Source organism: Emydura macquarii, unplaced genomic scaffold, assembly GCF_026122565.2.
Source record: "Emydura macquarii macquarii isolate MOO-44397 ecotype Brisbane River unplaced genomic scaffold, CSIRO-AGI_Emac_v2 contig_2636, whole genome shotgun sequence".
NCBI classification, from domain to species: Eukaryota; Metazoa; Chordata; order Testudines; family Chelidae; genus Emydura; species Emydura macquarii.
Window position 1 is genome coordinate 34,717,899 of NW_027132773.1, and position 23,016 is coordinate 34,740,914.

The 23,016-nt window shown below is 40.3% G+C and overlaps 1 protein-coding gene across 7 annotated transcripts in view; it reads right to left on the reverse strand.

Annotated features, from left to right (window-relative positions):
• CPNE8 (copine 8) overlaps positions 1 to 23,016 on the reverse strand; it is a 207,689-nt gene that overhangs the window by 162,547 nt on the left and 22,126 nt on the right. For all 7 annotated transcript variants that reach the window (XR_010922877.1, XM_067564411.1, XM_067564412.1 and 4 more), the window contains exon 3: positions 9,540 to 9,586. Coding sequence is in view for 6 of the 7 variants with exons in the window: in XM_067564411.1 (XP_067420512.1) it covers positions 9,540 to 9,586 (47 nt within the window). In the remaining variant the exon portion in view is untranslated. The remainder of the gene's footprint in view (positions 1 to 9,539; positions 9,587 to 23,016) is intronic.

The window sequence follows — 23,016 nt, forward strand, 5'->3', positions numbered from 1 at the left end:
AGAAATTTCTTTGCTAAACCTGTGTTTTTTGCTTTCATGTCTCTTTGTCCCTGAATGGGTTAAACAAGATGGTCAGAGAGCCTACAGCCTAGATGGTGCTCTGGGGGAGCATGTTTAAGCAACTGGGGTTGGGGTCAGAAGGGAGGCACGACAGTGCACCCCATGTCCCCAGGAGGGCACCAAACAAGAAATCTCAATCCAAAAAGAGTGTGGCCTAGAGCCTCAGAGCTAGAAACAGCTAGACTCTACCCAGACGCAGTTGACTTGAAAATACATGAGACCCAGTGACAGAGTTCACTCTCAACAGAGGGATACTGGCCCAGGCTGTAACAGTAGAAATGAGCAGAACAACTGTTCAAGATGTTCAGTATCAAAGTGTATAAATAACTGACATAAAACTCATTTGTTATCGCACAACAGGACCAACAAATAGATTCATCTGAGATCTATGTATTTCTTTAACTACTAAATTGAGTAATTTTAATGAAAATTTTAGTGAAAACCAAAGGGATCCCATTAGTAATGACTCCATATATTTTCCAAAGTTTGGTCTTCTCTATTAATTTAAATTAAAAGGATTTATTGCACAGGATTAATGTCACTTTTCTCATCATATGTTTCATGGAAACTGTGTTAAACTAAAATCTAGATGATCATTAAACTGAAATAGATAACTAATTTTATTTTATTTTTTTAAACTGGTTACTTACTGTAGGTAATTGTGGTTCAAGATGTTGCCTATATGGAATCCTACTCTAAGATATGGCCCCTATCAAGCATTTTCTGATGACACTATTGCCCTGCACTCTTTTCTTCCTGTGCAGAGTTCTAAAGATACAGTCAGGGATGTGACTCCAACTGCTTTTCAATTCCTTCCACTCATTCAGGAATTCTTTAAAAAGGACTTTGAAGAACATAGAGTGTGGTTTCATATAAGGAATCATCTTGAAGAACTACAGTTACTAGACTAGATAACTTCCCCTTCTCCTTCAGTAATTGCCTACATGTAAACTCACTCTTGCAAGCAGGAGTGATCCTCCAAAAGGTGAGTCTGATTAGTATTAATTAACAAGTAACTATAAGACTATTCCCTCAAAATGGGCAACAGTTGTGGAGGTCAAGTTGAGAGATACATAAAAGAGTGTAGCAGCTCTGACTACTAGTCTTACATATTTCAATGCTGTATATATTGCAAAAGACAAGCTGTGTATACTTCCTTAGATCTAGATGATTGTGCCATAATCTCCACTCTTGGCAGACCACATGCCAGATCAGAGCAAATCAAGCATACATAATCTGATCCATTTGGACAGTCTTTATGATGAGATAGTTTGCTTTAATCTAATTCCCATTTGTCACAAAAAGAGTCTAAGGGAACTGTGGTAACAAGGATCTCTTGATGCCTACAGCACAGTGTCTAACCTCCTCTGTGTTGTTTGGATACTTGGAAGTTACTTGCACTCCAAGAGAGAAACTAACAGACAGGGACACAGACATGCAAACACATAAAACCGAGTTTATTATTCAACTCAAGACCAGACAGAATGGGTTGAGCTATCCCATAATATTCTAGCTCTGTTAGCTACAGCAAGCTAGGCAGGACACACAAAAAACCATAACATATTCCTCCCCCCTTAAGGGAAACATCCATTTAACAGAACAATAACTAAACAAGGGAATGAGGGTAGACTGCCTCATTTCATGGATAAACCCCAGGGATTATTCTGCCCCGTAAACGTGGGTTTGCCCTAGCTAAAGATTCAACCATTGAGGAGGCCTCCTCTCTCTAGGTGGATTTCTGGTGTTCTCGCACAAGAAGGTGTTATTGGTGTGAGTCTAACAATGGGCTCAGGGCTCATACCTAGAACAGGTGAGGGTGTGTATCTGCTGCAGGGGTGAATGGAGAAGGCAAGTCAGGAACAGGTGACTCTTGGCTTGAGGATATCTCGTCTGCAATGGTGAGGTCAGGCAGTTCAAATGGAGATGTGTCCTTGAGACTTTTGTGACTTGGCAACAACTGATCTACATGTTGCTGCCAGGTGATATCATTTGCAGTCTGGACAGTGTAGAAACAGGTCCTATCTGGGCGATGATAGTAGCAGGGACCTATTTAGCTCCAGAAACATAGTTCCGAGCTAGGACAGGCTGTCCAGGACTAAAGGTTCAGTCTTTTGCTCTGAATGCACATCTGATGACTTGACTGTGCTGATAATGTTGCACAACTTGTCGTGCTTTGGAGGGTTTCAGCAGATCAAAGCAAGTGCGCAGCTGTCATCCCATCATTAGAAAGGCCAGAGATGCTTTGTTCGTAGCATGAGGTGTTTCTCTAGGATAGCAAAGTGTCCACATGCTTTTGAATGGACAAATGTGCCCATGCAGATTTTAAAGCTTGTTTAATTGTCTGCACAAACCCTTCTTCTAATCCATTGGTGGATGGGTGTTATGGTGCTGACGTGATATGATGTATCCCATTTGCTTTCATAAAATTTTCAAACTCCTCAGAGATGAACTGCGGTCCGTTGTCGCTCACAAGTTGTTCTGGCAGACCAAAACAACTAAAGATTTCATGCAGTCTCTGGATAGTGCTTTCAGCAGTAGTGGACAGCATTATCGAGATTTCTAGCCATTTAGAGTGGGTGTCGATAACAACCAGGAACATGCTTCTTTCAAATGGGCCGGCACAATCAACGTGAATACGCTGCCAGAGATTTTAACACCAGTCCCATGGGTGTAGGAGCACCAATTGTGTTCTCACACTCGACATGAAGTGCAAGCTCTGGCCTTCTCTTCAATGGCACTGTCCAGGCCAGGCCACCAAAAGTGGCTCAGAGCAATTTCCTTCATGCACACTATTCCACAGTGACCTGAATGTAGCTGTTCTAACATCTGTGATCTCAATAGTGTTGACATAATAATGCACAACAAGCAACCAGAATGGATTGATAACTCCATCCTCTTGGACTTGTAGGGATGAAGGTCGGGTGAGACCTGAGAGTCCCATAGAGATGTTCCATGCATCACTAGGTCCATAACTTGGGACAGTACTGGGTCAATGCGAGTTGCCTTCTTTACTTGAGTACTAGTGATGGGTGTGTTTTCTACCTGTTCAAAGTAGAAGATTTCTTTCTGGCTAATACCTTGATGGTTACCTTGTAAAGTCAGTCTTGAGAGACCATCTGCATTGCAGTGCAGGATTGATCTCTGAAACTTGATCTCATATGTGTGTGCGGAAAGCAACAATGCCCACTGCTGCATATGACTAGCAGTCAGTGGTGGGATGCCTGTGCGTGGTCCAAAATGTGATGTTAGAGGTCGATGGTCAGTGAGAAGTGTGAACTTCCGTCCAAACAGGTCCTGGTGAAATTTCCAAATTCTGAAAACAATTCCAAGTGCTTCATATTCGATTTGGGCATAGTTAGTTTCTGCCTTGCTTAATGTACATGATGCAAAAGCAATGGGTCTCTCCTCTCCAGAAGGCATAATGTGTGACATGACCGCTCCCACGCCATAAGGAGAGGCATCGCAGGCCAACTGTACATGTAAGGACGGGTCAAAATGTGACAGAACCTCTGAATTAAGCAATGCACATTTAGCCTTGTTAAAAATGCAACATCATAGGCTTCAGTCCACTTCCAGACCTTGTTTTGGCAGAGAAGTTCATGTAGTGGTTTTAGTAGTGTTGTTAACTGTGAAATAAATTTTCCTTAATAGTTCAATAGCCCTAAAAAAGAATGTAGTTGGTTCATGTTTTGAGGAGATGGAGCTTCCACAATGGCCTTGACTTTTGAAGGCACCTTACAAAGGCCAGTAGCATCAATGACATGTCCTAAATATTCAGAGGGCTGGAAGAATTCACGTTTGTCTTTACAGACTCATAGGCCATACTCTTCCAGTCTTTGCAAGGTAGAATCCAAGTTCTTAAGGTGATCCTCCTCATTCTGGCCAGTGACCAAGATGTCGTCAATATAGCACTGGACTCCTGGCAAGCCACTCAAGATCTGGTCCATAGCCCTCTGGAACAAAGCTGGAACAGACATCATTCCGAAGGGCAAGCAACAGTATCAGAACAGCTCTTTATGTGTCATGATAGTTAACAGCTCTTGGGACTTCTGACTGATATGCATCTGTAAATACACCTGACAGATCAATCTAGCTGAACTTTTGTCCACCAGCCAAGCCAGCAGAGAGGTCATCGATGTGGGAAAGAGGGTATTGTTCTGCACACAATACTAGGTTAATAGTAACCTTAAAATCCCCACTTATCTGAATGGAGCCATCTCTCTTCAATACTGGAATGATTGGTGTTGCCCATTGGCTGTGGGTAACTGGTACTAGGACTCCATTTTTGACCAGGCACTCCAGGCCAAAAGTTGAAGCTGACCTGATGGCATATGGCACAGTTCTGGCTTTCAGACATTTTGGTTGGCTATCTTTTCATACTTCCCAGGTCCCCTTCAAAAACAGCAGCATGTTTCTTTAATACAGTTGTCAGATCTGTTTCTCCTTTAGCCATCCTGTGCGCTTCCACCCCATTCAGCTGGATCTTCTTAAGCCATGACCTCCCAATTAAGGCAAGGTAATTGCCTTCACCACAAACAGTGTGAATTGAGCAGTCTGTCCATTCAGCTCCACTTTAACATCAGTAGTACACAACATAGGTACAGCTTCTCCAGTTTACATCCTCATAACAATTTTCGTCAGCTGAAGTGGGAGATGCTTTAGCTTCTCTTTATACACAGTGTCGGAGACCAGCAAAACTGCTGCACCAGCGTCCAGTTCCATGCGTACAGGTTTACCTTCCAACAGCGGGATTACCCTGTATTTATGTGAGCCAACTGCAATGGACAAGATGTGGAGTGGCACTTCTTCTGATTGGGTGTCACTTTGATTATCCTGAGCCTGCTCTATTACATGCAGATTTTTTTTTTTGGTCTGCCAGACAGCAGGCTTCTTTTTCTCTTGCTTGCCTGTTCTGTTTGACTCTTTTTTCTTATGTTTGCAGGAATGCTCAATGTGTCCCTTTTTGCCACGCTGTTGACACACTAGGTCTTTACACCAGCATTCCAATGCATGGTGATCAGGCTTTCCACAGCAGTAACATTCCCTGCTCACTACTGTCTTGTTGGTATGTTTTGGTTACACCTTATGCACTCTGGTTGATGCATTTAGTTGTTGTGCTTCCTTTGCTTTCAGGTTCCATGGAAACTGCAATTTCAATGGCCTTCTGCCAGGTGAACTGGGCCTCTGTCAATAGGCGTTTCTGTATTGCTTCACTGTGCAGATCACAGACTAACCTATTACGCAGGGTGTCATTTAACACATTTTTAAAGTCACAGTGCTCAGAAAGCTTCTTAAGAACTGCTACAAATTGGGCAATTTTCTCACCTTCTTCTAGATTCCTTTTGTGAAACTTAAATCTCTCTGCAATTACCAGTGGTTTTGGGGAAAAATATACCTCCAGAATTTTCACAATGTGACTAAGATTTTGTGCCTGGCTTATCAGGTTGCACTACGCTGCGCAGCAAACTAAATGTTTTAACTCCCAGAACACTTAAGAAAGTTGCCACCTTCTTACCATCTTCAATTCCATTTGCAATGACAAAAAAACTCAAAACGCTGAGTATACAAGCTCCTTTGCTCAACAGTTTCATCAAAATGCCCCCGGGGCCCAGAAATTGTAACCATTGCTGTCTTTTTTTCCTTCTTTTTTAGTGTATTTTATTCATGTGTGTTGGAGCTTGTTGACACACAATTACTGGTAATTTCCTTTTAGTAGCACAACACTGCCTCCCCCTTTGTAGTCTTTCTGCTTTACTTTCGGGTTTCTACCATCAGCAGGAACAGTGCAGCTACACAGAATGGCAAAAGGTTTTCCTTATGTTTTACTTTTGCTTCTCACCAGTAGAGTACAGGCACAGGTCCATTGTCCTCATCGCCACTTTGTTGTGTTTGGATACTTGGAAGTTACTTGCACTCTGAGAGAAAAACCAGCAGACAGGGACACAGACATGTAAACACATACAGACTGAGTTTATTCTTCATCTCAAGACCAGCCAGAACTGGCTGAGCTATCCAATAATATTCTAGCTCTCTTAGCTATGGCAAGCTAGGCAGGAAACACACACACACACAAAAGCCCCACCCTGGAAGCTAATGAGGTTGTTAGAAAAATAAAGCCAAGGTCAATGGCCTGGTTGAGATGGAAGTCAGACACTACTTTAGAAAGGAATTTGGGTGAAGGGTGCAAGACAACTTTATCTGTATGGAAGACTGAATGTTAAACAGATGCTCTAGAATCTAAATTTTCATTTTATTTAAAAGTATATTTTTAGCTCTCAGGTTTGTGAAGAAAACATAAAATGTGCTGCTACCTCTATGTGCCTATAACAGCTGGTATTTCACTATGGCCACCCAAAAAAAGATGGCCCAGACATTAGATGGATGTTTCTGTTAAAATTTTAATGATGAAACAGTAAATAAAAGTACACCTTTAAATTATTATTCTATAGGTTCCAGAATTAACATCTTCATTGAAATGAATGCAGAAGATAGCATCTTTCCAGCTGTCTGCACACTAATGCAGACAATAGTGAATCAGTTACAGCTGGCTCACATTTTCAAGGTTGTCTTCACAACCATGAGAACTAAACTTTTATTTTTTTAAAAGGAAGCTCAGATTCCAGAGCATCCATTAACTGACAAATATTTATGATTATGAAAATATTTAATACTGTTCAGTGCAAGATAGACAACTTTTTTGAAAATTTAACACTTTATTAAGCTCAAAACTAGCATATGTTTCATATTTCTGCATAGGATTTAGCACATAAGAAGAACATTGTTCAACTTCCTCTTCCTTTGTTCAGTTGGCAAAATAGCAGTGGATGAGGTGCAGAAGACATCTACCTAGGACTTAAAGCAGGGGATGGAAACTGACAGAGTTTTGGGGTGTAGGTGTGATGGGGAAATTAGGGAACTGGTGAAACAATATCTGCTGTGTTTAATTGACACTCAAGCCTTCTCTGCTCAGGTGTTCCACAAAGATGAATTGGAGAAAGAGAAGGAAGGCAGATGCACAGGGAGAGAAGGGGTTAAGGGTGGTACTCAGTTGTATCCCCCTTTCTCAGCAAAGCTCTAAGTACCTCATTCCTTCTGCACAGCTCCAGCACATCCCTCACCCCAGAATGTAGGCAAGAAATCAAAAATGTTTAATGCTCAAGTGTTACAAAAATCTAATACATATGTACTCAAAAACTGCATTGTTAAATAGTTAAGGTTACACCACACAACATACCAATGAAAATAGGAAAGTGAAAAGTTAAACAGAATATACTGTTATTTGGTTATTTCTCCACCCACAAACATCTTACCACTGGTATAATCATAATTCATCACAGTATACACCACACAACCTTAACTCTACCCCCATAAAGATACCAGACTCTGAACCCTGAATTTCACAATAAGTGTAATGCTGAGAGTCTACTCTATTGTGACAGACAAAAGCCAGACATAATTAATTCTCAACATGACAAAAACATGGCTCAGCTTCTTAGTATCTGCATGTCAAAGTGTCCATTTTAATCCAATTCCTAAAACTGGAATAAACATCATGATAAAAATTCCTCCTGAGCTAGGGGGCACCTCTTCAAAAGCTAACCTGATCTCCTGAATTCTGCTACCTAGCAAGAGAGAGGCTACTACTGTTGCTGCCATCCTGACACTCCTGGACAGTTCTCTAGATCCCAACTCCTCCACCATCCCCTGCTCTGTTGAGAGTGAGAGCTGGAAGAGGAGACTCGAAGCAGAAAACTTCTGCCCAGTCAAAGCAAAAAGAACTCTTCAGGGGCACCACTCTGCTTTATGCTCAGCAGTGGGAGGGGGACTCTGAAAGGACGGGGGAGGGAGCAGGAGAAAAGTAAAGTAAGCTTCTCTTGATGAGTGGCTGGAGGAGAGGGAGGTGTTAGAATCAGAGGAAGGAAAATACAGAAGTAGTGGAACTTGGTGTCTAGGAATAGTTGAAATTACAGACATAGGGCTGGGTGGGAGAGGGATGCTGATTGTTATATTAGAACTGTAAACCGCGGATGAGGCAGCAAAAGTCCCATAGGATCTCAGAGGCTTCAAAGCAGAGGGCAGCAATGCTCTGAAAAGCCAGTTGTTCAGCCTTCCACTGACTCCAGATCGTAAGAGGCCTGTACCTAGCATAAAGAAACTAAGCCAGTTGAGGCAGGTTCAAACCTCTTGGTTCAAAGCCTTTGACAACACAAATGGTGACTACTATTAATGGGAGCTGATCCAAACATTCTATTTTATTTAACAAAACTAGCAGAAAACAATGATCCCGAATAAAACAAGCAACTTTTCTGAAGAGGCTTCAACAAAGTGGTACACAAGCTTTTCACAATAGAGAATCTCCTCCAATGACTTTTGAAAGGAACTAGTGATTGAAGCATTAGTGGTTCTTAAGTTATAGGACAAAAAAGGCTGGCATGCTTTCCCCTGCTGGATCAAACAACTTAAAGAATTTCCATCTGGTCACTAGAGAATGAACCCAAGAGTCATTTTCTGTTATACCTGGTTGCTAAGAATTATATTTTGATACCGAATTAATCATTTAAAAAACACATTTTTAATCTATAGTAGAAGGTATTTTCCCCTTATTGCTGTTAGTGAATTTAGTGATGAAAGATACAGAATTGTCAGTCCTGCAAAATGAAGTCCTCTAATAGGAGAACAGGTACAACACACACAACATCATTGCTTTCCTACACTGTTACACCAATAAGTCTCTGCTTTGACCAGGAGAGTAAGACAGGAAGTTAAATTTCCACTGAATACCTAGCCTCTTTGCTAAGAGTGCCAACAAGAGTACAGTACTATGCATAAGTGATATGGACATCTGTCTCCTAGAAACTGAACTGAGGCCACTAACTTATTTAGTTCAGGACAATGAACAACTATAAGATGGTAACACATTTCAGTCATTACCACTTGGGATGATTCCAACTGGTGACAACTATGAATTTCTTCTTCCAATTTAGAATCTCAAGGCACCCAGTCACCTTAAGAACTCTAATGTATGACAACTGTAAAGTACCAGTACACCAGTTCTGAGAGGTAAAACAATTAGTAATCTGTGACAAAAACTGCTAGCAATCTATTCTCCTCCTCCCTTGAACTTCCTCCTCCTGCCCCTCCTCTTCCCAAATGGCCTTTGCAAACCTAGCTAGCCTCCTCCATATTTTTTTAAAATTAAGTTGGTTTTATTTATGGTGGAAGGTAGTATGGAACACTCACCTTCTTTCTTAAATGGATGTAACCATTTTCAAATGCAATACAGAATACATAAATACAAGTGTTCAAAATAAAGTGACCCGTGGTATTTTGGCATTTTTTCCTGTACATTTGAGAGTTTGATTTTTTTTTTGCAGAACAACCAACTAACCAATCATGACTTTTCCCTTTTTTGCCATGACAAACAACCAGACTTTATTAAAAAATTAAAAACAAAAACATGCAGATAAAAAAAATCTTACCTCTCTCCATTCTTTGTTTCCAATACCTTGTGTATACAAAACACAGACTGTGAAAAGAAGAAATGTTCAGTCATTTTCATGATTTCCTTTAACGTTCTTACATTAAATGAATCTGTTTTAGAAAGTCTTCTGCTGTCAAAATTACTAGCTCAGACAATCAAATATCAAATGCTTGCACTCAGATCCTAATACTCCTATGCTGATCAGAGACAATATGTACAATGAGCGTGGAAATAGGATGGTGCTAAAATGGGCTGTGATACTTACTGCTTGATCTTCAGTGAGTCACTTGACAATCCTCAGATTTAAAATTGGATAAAAGCAGGATTTCATTAAAATCAGACTTAAGCATTGGTCTGATTATCCTAGTTAATCTAAAACGTAAGTATCCTAAAACTACACTGCCTTCAGGAGATGAGAATTAAAAGAGGAATAAATTGAGACCCTTATAGGAAAGAAATGGAGATACTAAGTTATAAGAGAAAAAACTACCTGGGTCGTTTTCCTTAGATCTGCTCAAAGTAGACAAAGAAAGATATAATATTGTATATCAATATACTTTTTAACTAAAATTCTTACAAAAACTTTGTTTAAAACCAGTTAAGGTTGCCCAAGTGACATAGCTACCCAATGCAAGCCTTAAAAAAGGAAATGCCATATCAAAAGACATTTATGAGCTGTCACTAAATGCCCACACAGAATATTTCCACTTTTAGCAACAAACTTTATGCCTCACCTCCTCCTCTTTTTCTCCCCCCACCAGAAAAAGAAATCTCTTTGCCTCCAATAGATAATAAAACACATTACATCCTAATCTCCATCTCAGGAGCTAACGGCAGGAAATCTTGGACATGGAGGTACAAGAATCAGGACTTCTCTGTACTTCTGTAGTATAGTTAATAGTAACAGTTATCCAATATAAATTTGATTAGGACAATCAACTCATTCACATCCAACAGCCATGACAGGTTAACTTTTGTTCACTACTTGTGATTCTTGAACTACGTGTAAGACAGCAATTGAGAGGCAACTCAATCCAGTACCCGTCCCTAAACCAACCCCCCTTTTGAATAATGCTGATCTAGACCTGCCACAAATTGTTTTCTGACAAATTAAAAATGTATTGGGGCAGGAGAATAATCCCTAATTTTTAAAAAAATATGTTTTGGGTTCCAGCGTTAAGCAATAAAGGATAAGGGCCCAATTCCACTCCCACTGGAGTTAAAGGGAATCTCTCTACTGCCTTCAGTGGAAACAGGATCAAGCCCTAAACTGGATTTTCTTTCTACTGCAAAAGGTACTTTTGCTCCATACCAAATTTGTACTGGACTGCAGTGAACAGAATGAAAAACAAATTGAGAATGGAAGAAGTCCCAGAAGCACAGAAGATAACCTGACAGTGCAAGATCAATATGGGTGGGTTAAAATGGCTTTTATTAAGATGAAAAGAAAGGAGTAGAGTATGAGAAGAGGACTCATTTCAAAACTGTGTGGAGGCAGAGATAGGCTTCATAAAAGTTCCAGAGCTGTATTGCTATCCAGTGCATGTAAACAGCACTTTAGTTAACTGTACAGCCAGCATAAGAAACCCATAGTATGTCTATTTTAAGAGGCAGTGTGATCTAGGGATTAGACCAGAGGACAGAAAGTCAGGATTTCTGGGTTTTATTTCTGACTCTGCCATCAGCTCACCTGTGTGATCTTGGACAAATTACTTCATCTGTTCAGGTACTAATATGGCCTCCACTGTTATAATATCTGAGTAATTGAAACATGAGAGTTTTTCTTCACAACATCCCGTAAAAGTAACAGGCTGAACTCTCAGTTAAAAAACAAACAAGTTGGATGACAAATGAAGGAATGGGTGTGAGATGCAAGCTATAGACTCCATTATGGAAGTGTCTGAAGATTACTTAGGTACTGAATAAGTTCTCCAAATATTCATTAAGATCAGTACAAGAGAACACTCCTTGATAACATTATTTTTCCAGTCTTTCTCTAGGCAAAATGCACTGCACTTTTTCTATACAGGAAAAATGAGTCTAACACTTTCCTTTAGAAACAACTATACTCCTTACAAAGCTATAAGAGTCAGGTAGCTACTCACTAGGATTTCTTTCAGATCCCACAAGGGGGACACTTTCTCACCTGTTATTTCTACTGCAATACTTAATGTTTGTATTTTCCTTTTCTAAGGACATATGTGCCTAACTACTTTTTCAAGTATTTTTCTGTATCCAAACATAATAATTGAGCACATTTATTTTGCTGCAACCTTATGTCTAAGTTTTAAGCTACAAAATTGCTTGTTAATATAACCTCAAGTGAGGATACAACTGACATACAGTAGGAGAGTAGTCTATCTTTTAATTATGTTTGCACATTTCCCTATAAAAGCATTGTGGGTTCTCTAGTATTATTCCAGATTGTAGTAATCCTTAGACCAGCAGCTCTCAACTTCATTGTCCCACGACCCCCTTCAGACAACAAAAATTACTATACGACTCTGGGAGGGGGGAACCAAGGCCTGAACCTGAGCCCTGCCATCCCGGGTAGGAGAGCCAAAGCTGAAGCCCGAGCCCCGCCACTCCAGGCAGAGGAGCCAAAGCCAAAGCCTGAGGGTTTCAACTCTGGGAAGAAGGCTATAACCTACACCCTGCCGCCCAGGGCTGAAGCCAAAACCTGAGTCCCAGCACCCAGGACTGAAGCCCTCGGGATTCAGCTTCAGCCCCAGGCCCCAGCAAGTCTAAAGCCAGCCCCGGTGACCCCATTAAAACGAGATCCCAACCCACAATTTGAGAACTGCTGCCTTAGACCATCTTTTTTATGATCTCTTTTACCATCTTCTTCCTGTTAAATTTTCAAACTGTTGTATTAGCATTATTGTAAGGTATTATGCAATTAGTCAAATTCCTATTGTACATAACAATTGTGAAACAGTAATAATATTAATACAAATTTCTTTTATTTTTTGAAAAGGAAGAGAAAGTAACAATGAGAATTACAGTGAACTGAGAAAAATATATTTTTTTTAAAATCTAATCTTTGGAATACCTGTAGCCCAGAGTTCTCTCCACTGCCTAGCCTCCTCCATCTATCAACTCATGTAAAAGAAAACTTATATAAATGAATCTTCTAGAAATGATATCCATGAATCCATAGGCCTTTTCCAAATCACTAAGAATCTGGCATGCATTATATTTAATATAATTTATTTTACAATTTGGATACCAATTTTACCTATTGTTGCATAAAGTTATAGTATTGAAATTCATAGATTCCAAGGCCAGAAGGGACATTTTGACCTCCTGTATAAAACAGTCCATAGAACTTTAGCAAAATAATTCCCACAGCATATCTTTTAGAAAAAGATCAAATCTTGATTTAACAGTAGTCAGTGGAGAATCCCATCACAACCCTTGGTAAACTGTTCCAATCATTAATTGTTCCCGCTGCTAAAGATTTACGCCTTATTTACAGTCTGAATTTTTTTTAGCTTCAAAGCCATAGGATTGTGTTATATCTTTCTCTGCTAGATTAAAGAGCTCATTATTAAATAATGCCCCCCATGTAGAGACAGACTGTAATTAATTCATCCTTCAATGTTCTCTTTGTTAAGCTAAATACATTGAGCTCCTTGAGTCTATCACTATAAAGCATGTCTTCTAACTCTTTAATCATTCTCATGGCTCTTCTCTGAACCCACTCGAATTTATCAATATCCTTCTTGAATTGTAGGCACCGGAACTAGACAACATTCCAGCAGCAGTTGTACCACTGCCAAAACACAGAGGTAAAATAACTTCTCTACCATACTTAAAATTCTTGTGTTTATGCATCCCAGGATCGCATTAGCTCTTTTGGCCACAGTATCATATTGGGAGCTCATGTTCAACTGATTATCCTGGGAAGCAGTAACTCTGAAAAAGATTTGGGTGTGTTGGTGAATAGAGTCCCCCATCATGTAAATAATACCTACATTCTTTGTTCCTAGATGTATACATTTACACTTAGCTGTATTAAAATGCATATTGTTTGCTTGCACCCAGCTTACCAAACAATCCAGATCACTCTGAATCAGTGACCCATCTCCTTCATTATTTACCACTTCCCCAATTTATGTCATCTGCAAAATTTATCAGTGATGATTTTATATTTTCTTTCAGGTCATTGATAAAAATGTTTAATAGCGTAGAGCCAAGAGCCGATCCCCACAGTATGCCACTAGAAACAGGCACATTCAGTAATGATTCCCCATTTACTATTACATTTTGAGACCTATCACTTAGCCAGGTTTAGTCCATTTAACTTGTGTCATGTTAATTTTATATGAGAATGTTGTGTGGTACTGAACCAAAATGCCTTACAGAAGTCTAAGTATATTACATCAAACTACTACCTTTATCAACCAAACTTGCGGTAGCATCATCATTAAAAAAAAAAACCCAATTAATTTGACAAAAAGCCATGTTGATTTGCATTAGTCACATTACTGTCCTTTAATTCTTTATTAATTGCATCACATATCAATCTCTCTATTATCTTCCCCAGGATTGATGTCAGACTGACAGGCCTATAATTACCCAGGTCTGAACGAGCTGGGTTTGAGATGGATGGTACCTCACACCAGTTTTATTAGCCAGTTCCTGCCCAAACAGAGCACTTCTTGGAAGGCCAGATTTACAATTCTTTGGTTCCATCTACATTTCACTTTAGTCCATCAGCCTCTCCTACTTTCCATATTAGTGTTTTAGTTTTTCTCTCCATAATTTTTTCTTTACCTTTTAAAAAAATGTGTTCTGTTTCTTCTGATCATTAAAAACAATTTGTCAATTTCATCACCCCCAGGCAACTGCAAGTCCTAATGTTCTACAGAACTCTGAGGTAGAGAGTAAGGTTGGTAGGTACTAGGACTATATTGAGGCAACTTTCAAAGAACAAACAGCTATTGGTAAGAAACTTCTCTTCAAGGGCCTCTCTATATATTTCCATTTGTGGGAGATTAGCAAGCAATGCTTCACCAGCAGAACATGGGTGGGGAGTCTTGGCTACAATATGGATGTAGTACCACTTTGCTATATAGTGGTGTTATACATATAGCATAATATTTGCTGTGACCAATCTGATCTTCCTAGGCCTCTGATAATCAGAGAAATTAGAAAGAAGGCATATAGAAGATGTTAGCTCTAGTGAAGCAGAAACACATCGAAGAGGGATCTTTGGTTTCTGTGTGCTCTTGTACAGTATACATGACACTTGGTGTTTTGTTCAGACACACAGAGGTCTATTGCTGGGTGACCTCATCTGTGAAATAATATGCTGAAATTCCATTGCTATCAAGGACCATTGGGTTGATCCTGAGACCTCTTACTGAGAGAGACTGTCTGGATATACTTCTCCCCAGCAAGGTGAAGAGTACTGGGGAAATTTGGTTCTGGATACATCACATAACCACCCCCCCACCCCCCAAAAAAACCCCACTTTTCTTGCTGCTGCTGTTAAGGCCTGGGACTACACTCCTCCCCGGTTGTTGATGTGTAAATAGCCATGGCACTGGCTGAAAGTACCTGTACTACATGATAACGCAGAGACAGGACAAAGGCCTTGAGGAAAGATGAAGCAAAAAAGATACCCCACTGGAGAACGTTATCCCTGTTCTTCCACCAGCAAAGCTATTCAGGAACTTGAGGCGAGATGGTCAGTCTCCTTTGAATGCTATGTACGTTTGTATTTGCCTATCACCCACAGCTTCAAGAGTCTCATGTTCAGACAATCATAAGGTGTGATGTAGGTTGTTATAAGCATTCAGGCTTAGTATTTTTAGGAATAATTGTGTGGTCTGTGTCAGTTGTTCCCTGAGAATTATCAGGGAGTCTTGAATTTTGAAAACTCTCTCTTCTGGAGGAAAGGAACTGGCCCAAATAGAGTCCAGGATTACTCTGACGAAGATTATTCTTTGTGTGGTCTGAAGTGAGGTCTTCTCTCACAAGATTAACAATCCCTAAAACTGTAAAAGGTTACACATATATTGGATTGCTGAGGGAAGTCTTTTTGGGAGCTGAACCTTAGGAGCCAGTCAAAGGTATGGTTTAGATATATATCCTTTGGTGTCTGAGATGTGCAGTAATCACTACAAGGCACTAGCTTAGACTTGTGGAAAGATGGGTAAACTGAAAACGTCTCTGAACTGGCAATATCTTATCCCCACAAAAAACCTCAGATACTTGAAGAAAGTGTGTTTGACTGTCACAAGGCAGGAATCATGCAAGTTGAGAGCCATAATCCAATCTCTCTGGGATAAGATAGATATAATGTCCTGCAGAATGAGCATCCTGCATTTAAGTGTTCTCTTAAATCTGTTAATCTTTCTGAAGTCCAAGTTGGCTTGAAGCTGTTGCCCTCCTTTGGAATCAGGAAATAGTATAAATATAATCCTTTCCCCTCACTGTTCCTGTAGAAACGCCTGTAAGGCTCCTTTCTTGAGAAGGGAATCCACTTCTTCCAATAGGACTCTCTGAGACAGGTCTGAAGAAAGAAGAAGGAAAATGGTGAGGTGGTCAGGTGCAGAACTGTATAGAGCATCCAACGCAGATAACATTCAGTACTCTGTGTTCAATGTAATAATGCACTAGGCATTGGAGGAGGAGGAGGAGGAGAGAAAATCCAAAAGAAAGGAGATAAGTAAGGAAGGATTGGAGAGGTTACAAACTGATGCCTAGTTTTGGACTGCACCTTCAACATTGCTTTTTAGAAGTTGATGCTGAGGGCTTTGAGGACATGAGGACTTGCTCTTCAGCTGCTGAGGTCATTTGCCAGTAACAGGTTTAGGAAGCAGCTGATACTGTCTCAGAGTGAATCCCTTGATGTTGTGAAAAAACCTGTCGTTAGAAGTAGAATGCTGGGTAGAAAGTTTTCCAAGTTGAAGAAAAGGACTGTATTATTCCCAAGGCGGGTGCAGTAGCCTTAACCTTCTCTACAGCCTCATCACTTTGGTCACTACAGGCCAGTGCTCTCAAAAGAGTGGCCTTCTGTTTTCTCCTGGGATACAGCTGTGAGATTCACCTGTAAGGATCTTAACCAGGAGTACCTCACAAGACCGACACTTGGGGTCACTGTTCTTGTATTTCTGTCTGAAGCATCAGATAATGATCATTGGTGACCAGGGTCCTGGCTACTTCCTTCTGGTCCTCAGGAAGAGTCCAGGATGAGGCTCATGGCATCCCATAAGACAATCATAATAGGACATAATGACTTAATAGTTGGCTACTTGAAGGCCTAGTGAGCTGGACAAGTAGACTTTGCTGCGAGAAGTGTTCAGTTTACATTGCTCTCTGTCAGAAGGGGCACAGTGAGATGCCTTGTTGCCCCTAACTCTTTCCTATGCTGCGGATACCACCATAGAGTTGGCCTTTGGGTATAAGCACATTGGCATCAGCAGGCAAAGGATTCACTGTTCTTTATAAGCAATCCTGTCTCAGACCTGACAAACTCACTTCACCCAATACACCACTTTCATTATGTTTATCCATTAAGGGTACAATGTGAGGGAGTCTCTACTGTAAACTTGTAATTTATGAATATTCAATCATGGTGAGATATGGGGACAGGTAATATTTAAGGAATAATATAACTATATTGAAAATTATCCTCTTATGATCTTGGTGTAAAGTGAGTTACCAGGGAATCATGTCTCAGGTGATGACTCATTCAAGTGGGAGGGAGTAGTCATCCCTCCCTGGCTAGCCGATTATGTAATTTATTACTGAATATCCACCATTCCAATGACACAGAAAAGTCAATGGAAAAACCATCAAAGATAAACACTGAAACCACTTGAGGTAAAAAGGAACATTATGATAGACAGGGGATCACCCTGTCTGTGAATAGACACACACAGACTGATTCAGAATATCACAAGATAGAGAAAGACACTCTGTATCTATTCACTGAGAAGACATCTTGTTCGGTGGCAGTGTTACACAAAAGATTGGATCCTGTTCCTTGAGAAGCAAGCAGCTCTGACCTTTGAGGGGAAATGCTACTTTATTAGATAGGTAAGGTAAATAGGGCCTATACTTTATTAATAGTTTGCATTTTATGGGGGGACGGGTTTATTGTAACCATTTGTTTGCACACTTTTGTTTACTTCCTAAAATAAAACAAAAGAAGATTCATTTAAAGTGCTCCTAAGTGTTGTGCATTATATAGGAGCACTAATTCAAGTTGGGATACTCTGCTCCTTTGGAAAAAAGAGGATTTGGGATTTCTGTGAGTAGCAGGTGTCAGGGGCTGGATATCACAAAGGAACACTTCAATGGGACTCGGGAACTATCATGCCTCTCTTGTTAATCTGCAAGGCTAAAACAGGGCTGGCACAGCCCAGAAGAGAGTACTTGAGTGGCTGAAAGCCTGTTGGTGTTAGGGAGCTAACACCAGACCACCAAGGACAAGACTCCCTCGCGGTAGAGACAAGGGGTAACAAGGTGACTCATACTTCCAGGTACCCCAAGAACTATTACAGTACAAGTAATATAATGATTGCCCTTCAGTTGATACAGGATATATCCTGTATACTCAGAAACAGGTGGAGACAGAATCTTGGCTGGGTTTTTTTTTTCCTAACCCAGACCTACTGGGTATAACCAGCCAATCTGATCTTCTGGTAAGGTGCCATCTGTACAGTCCTCCAAAAGGGGATTTGTGTGGTTTCTCTAAAAAAAGAGTCTCATCTCATTCCTCAGATATAAGCAGTTTCTCCTGCAGACAAGAGAGGTCCACTGATGATATCTGTCCCAGCAAGGAAGATTGCCTTGATGCTTAGTGAGGAATAGGCACTTGTGAGAGCATCAATGCTGAGGTAGAAGTATCCCCTCTGTCTCTGAGGATCTGCACGTAGTCTCTCTACAGTGTTCTCTGGTATAATCAGTCTGCCTTTCCCCATGGAAACACTAACATTTCTCAAGGAAACAGCTATAAGGATTTAACATGGACAAAATATTTTTCCCTAACCTCATTCTAGGAAACAGCTAAACTGTTTGGAAGATTTTCCAATAATACCCAGCGTAAGATAGCCACCCAACATGGGAATCTCAGCCTAGCTGGTTATATTTTGCCCAAGTGATAAGTAGACTTGGAAGGATTTGATTTTTAATTAGTAAGTAAGTGTCAGCAAATGTTCATTTCACCACACACACACTGATGGAAAAATATTTCCATTGATAATAATGTATATTTATAGATAGGCAAAGAAAGAAAAAGTTACTGCCTGAGAACTAAGAGTTTGACTTAAAGATATTTACTTTGTATAGTTTGGCATTTGTGTTTTAACAACTATGAAGTTTTAACATTTTGAATCTCAGCATCTACTGTCATTAAATAATTGCCTGCCCCTCACAATTTCTTGCAACTATGAACATTTAAGTTGATAAAAATAGACATTGTTATTATCTGTTGAAATTATAAACAAATTAATATCAAATTCTGGCTAGCCTAATTATAAGCAACTGAAAAAACAGCATGGAATGCATCAGGAAGTAGTATACAGGTGGTGTTATCTGCTCTGCCTAGAATACAACGCTAGCATATAGGTTATAGTTGGATTCCAAAAATATTATGCAAATATTCAGTTTCCTGACTAAGATTATTAGACTTGCAAATGTGTCACTATATGACTACGAGTTGGTCGTGGAGGTCACAGATTCCGTGATTTTACATGGCTTCCACGACTTCATCACTGGGCGGTGAGGCTCCCACTTCTGTGATTTATTGCCTATGTCCTGTCTGTGACTTTCACTAAAAATAGCTGTGACAAAAATCTTAGCCTTATTTATGACAAAACAAATATTCATCAGTATTCCAGACACCTTTGTTGTGATTTACAAGGCTAAAGAAATGAATAGGTAAACACCAATTGTATATTTCGGACCCCAAAAATCTCAACAAAAAAAAAGTTTAAAAGTACCATAAAAAATTCTTTGGAAAGAAAAATATGCTTACTTACCTACAGTAACAGTGGCTCTTAGAGATGTGTTGTCCATACAGATTCCACTTTTGTGCTCATGTACCCCATGAATGCAAGACTGGATTTTTTTTTAAATAACTGTGTCCGTTAGGATTGCACCTGTGCAACCACAGTCAGGGATATACATGAGGTGGCAATCTTAAGTACCTCTCTGTTCCTTTGCCAATTCTTATGAATCCCAAGAGACAGGAATCTTATTAGCAGGGACAGAAGATGGGTCATGGAATTTGTGTGGACAACATATCTCAAAAATAATAATTACTGTAGGGTAAGTAACCATATTTTCTTCATGGAGTGATTGACCACATAGACTCCACTTCGTGAGTAGCCAACAGCATCCTGTTCCCAGAGGTGGATAAGAGGAGTTCTACAGGAATATCAACTGGAGGACTGCTCTGCCAAAGCTTGCATCTTCACCTAGGAATATGAACCAAAGCACAGTGAGTGGTAAACATGTGGACTGAACTCCTTGTTGCTGCCTTACTAATTTCTCCCAGGGGAACATTGTTCAAAATAGCAACAAAGGTCTTCTGAACTCTAGCTGAATGAGACCCCACGTGTCCAGGTGGAGCCTTCTTCATAAGGATATAGCAGGTACACATGTAGTCCAAAACCACCTGGACAGTCTCTGTGTGGGATATCAGCTGCACACTTACTTGCTCTGCAAATGCCACAATAAGTCTAGAAGAAGTCCTAATCAATCTGTCCAGGTAAAAGAACAATGTCCTCTCTACATCCAGAGTATAGAGTCTTGTTTCAGCCAGTTACGAATGAGGCTTTGAGTAAAAGACAGGGAGATGAATAGCTTGACTGTTGTGAAAATCTGAAAATACTCTTAGATAGGAACTTAGGGTGAGGTCTCAGGGTGACCTAGTTATTGTGAATGACCGCATAGGAAGGACCTGCTTTTAGGGCCTGAATTTCTGTTTTCATCCAAAAGTGATGAAGAAGGAATAGATAGCCATAGGCTTGAATGAAGGTCCCATCAACTCCACCAGCAATATGTTAAGATCCCAAAGAGGAGGGAGTTCCCTGACTGGCAGAAAGGAATGGATCAGTGCCCTAACATCTTGCCACTACAGGGTGACTGAATATCATGTGTCTCTATCCTGCAGCCAGATGAATCTTACTGGAGCTGAGGGATCATCCCAACTGCTTTAGTGAAAGCAAATGGTCCAATATATTGAGGACCAACGTCTGTAAGGGTGATAAGCGCTGCTGTTCAGACCACGTAGAAAACCCATTTCCATTCAGAGAAGTAAGTTTAGTTAGTGGATGCCTTCCTATTCTGAAGCAAGCTGTCTAAAAGGTATGTCTACCCGTTTAAAAAAAAAAAAAAAAAAAAAAAAAAAAAAGGAGCCATGGAAGCAAGTCTCAGAGCCTAGGTCAGCTGACTCAGGCTCACACTATGGAACTAAAAATAGCAATATAGACATTCCAGCAGAAGCTGAAGGCTGGGCTCTGAGATTCTCCCCTCCTCACAAGGCACTGGGACCCACCCTCTGACTCCAGGAGACACTATCATGATTCTCATCAGGATCATACAATAAGCCCATCTAGGTGGTCTCTCACTCCTATTTCATAGCTTCTCCCTACCTGAGCTCTGATTGTCAGAGTTCTCAAATTATGAATATTTATGACTCCATCCACTATGGAAACTTACTGGGCAGATTAGTAGATTAGTGTTTCCCCCCCTCCCCATGAGCTGGAAAGTAACTACTAGCCCTTGAGAGTTGTGGCACCTTAAACACTAACAAATTTATTTGAGCATACGCTTTCGTGGGCAGAAACCCACTTTGTCGGATGCATACTAGCCCTTGTTTCTGCCTGGTTCTGGACACTTCCAGTGGCCTTGCTTAGGTCTGGTTTTCAACCAGAAAGTCTGGTCAAAGAGGGAACCTGGCACTGTCTGATCAGAAGTACTGACCAGGCCCCAAAAGTCCGGTTACCACAATTGGCCTCCACCACCACCATGGATGGAGTTTAGGTGGGAAGAGTAGCTGCTGCTGGAGGAGATGTTGGACAGCTTCTGTGGGGAACTGGCTGGCTCCTGGGGAGATGTGCCGGCTGGGGGAAGGATCCACATTTGAAATAGGAGCAAAAACCTCGCTGAATAAACTTGTTAGCATTTCTAAGGGGGACAGTGAGCATTCCACGCAGTGATCAATTTTCTTGTCAGCCATACTTAAACACTCCAGGGACTGCCCCCCTTCGGACACATACACACAATGTCCTGAGTCAGCTGCCAGACTGCCTCTGCAGGCAGCAGGTGAGTCCCAGGGGAGGGGAGGAGAAGGGAGGCTTTTGGTTAGTGTATGGTTAGCGTATGGTTTTGAAACATTGGAAGGTTGGCAACCCTTCCTCTTGCATGCATACACAGAAAGATACAAACAGAAATCCATTAATTTCTCAACTACCTCCCTCCCAGTCTCTAAACTTCAGTGCAAAAGACATGTGGGTTACATTAGCAGGTCTAGGATTATTGTAAATTCTTTTGTTTTTCTGGGACTAGAGGTGGGAGTAGGGTGGGAGAGTTATGTAACAAGGGAGAAGGAGCAGAGGGTGCACCCAGAAAGGAGCAACACATGTCAAAGCAGAACATTCTAGGAAGAAGGAACAACGTTCTTCAGAGTGCAGCCTCTAGTGTTGATTTCAAACACCTCAAACTGGAGGGGAAAAAATTGCCATGGTTGCAGATCATAAACAAGACCCTACCTGGGAATATTTTCAAGAAATTTCTGTATCTCTGGGTTAAAAAAAAGGAACAAGTGCCAAAAGTAGACAGGGCAACAAAGAGATGCAAGACCTAGTTGTCAGAATGAAATATTATGAAAAATTCTTCTCAGAAGGCAATGACTGAAGATGACGTGGACATGTCTGAACAATCTGGATCAACTGGTTATAAGTAAACTTATTTTTGCACCATTCTTATGGACTGCCCACCATGTTTAACTATGCTAATAAATGATAACTTAGATTTATTGTAACAAATCTGTTTTGAGTGGCTTACTTACTTATGAATTTCAAAGTGGTTGTGTTAAAAATATAACTGGCATGTTAGTTTGTTGTGGGAGTATTTATCAATTACCTTTTTACTATTACCGCTGACTTCTGAAATGGTTTTTTTATTGCTCAGTATAATCAAACATCCTAGGTGAATATTTCCTCTTTAAAAAGGTAAGTTTTATTAGGCGCTTATGAATTTTAACATTTAAAAAAAATGTGTTTTTTCAAGCTGTTAGGCATGTTGCTAGAGATAAGGTTTTAAGTAGATTTAGGTGGACCTTATGATTTATTAATTATTTTCCCTATAAAACTGGGTTTAGAATAAATCATCATTTAAACAGTGGTACAAACAGCTGCAATAGGAGGCACTCATTTACAGTCTCATTTTTTAAAAGCAGTGCACTAAGTGCTACTCAGTGACAGAGAGTCTGACTTTTTCTCCATTTTGTT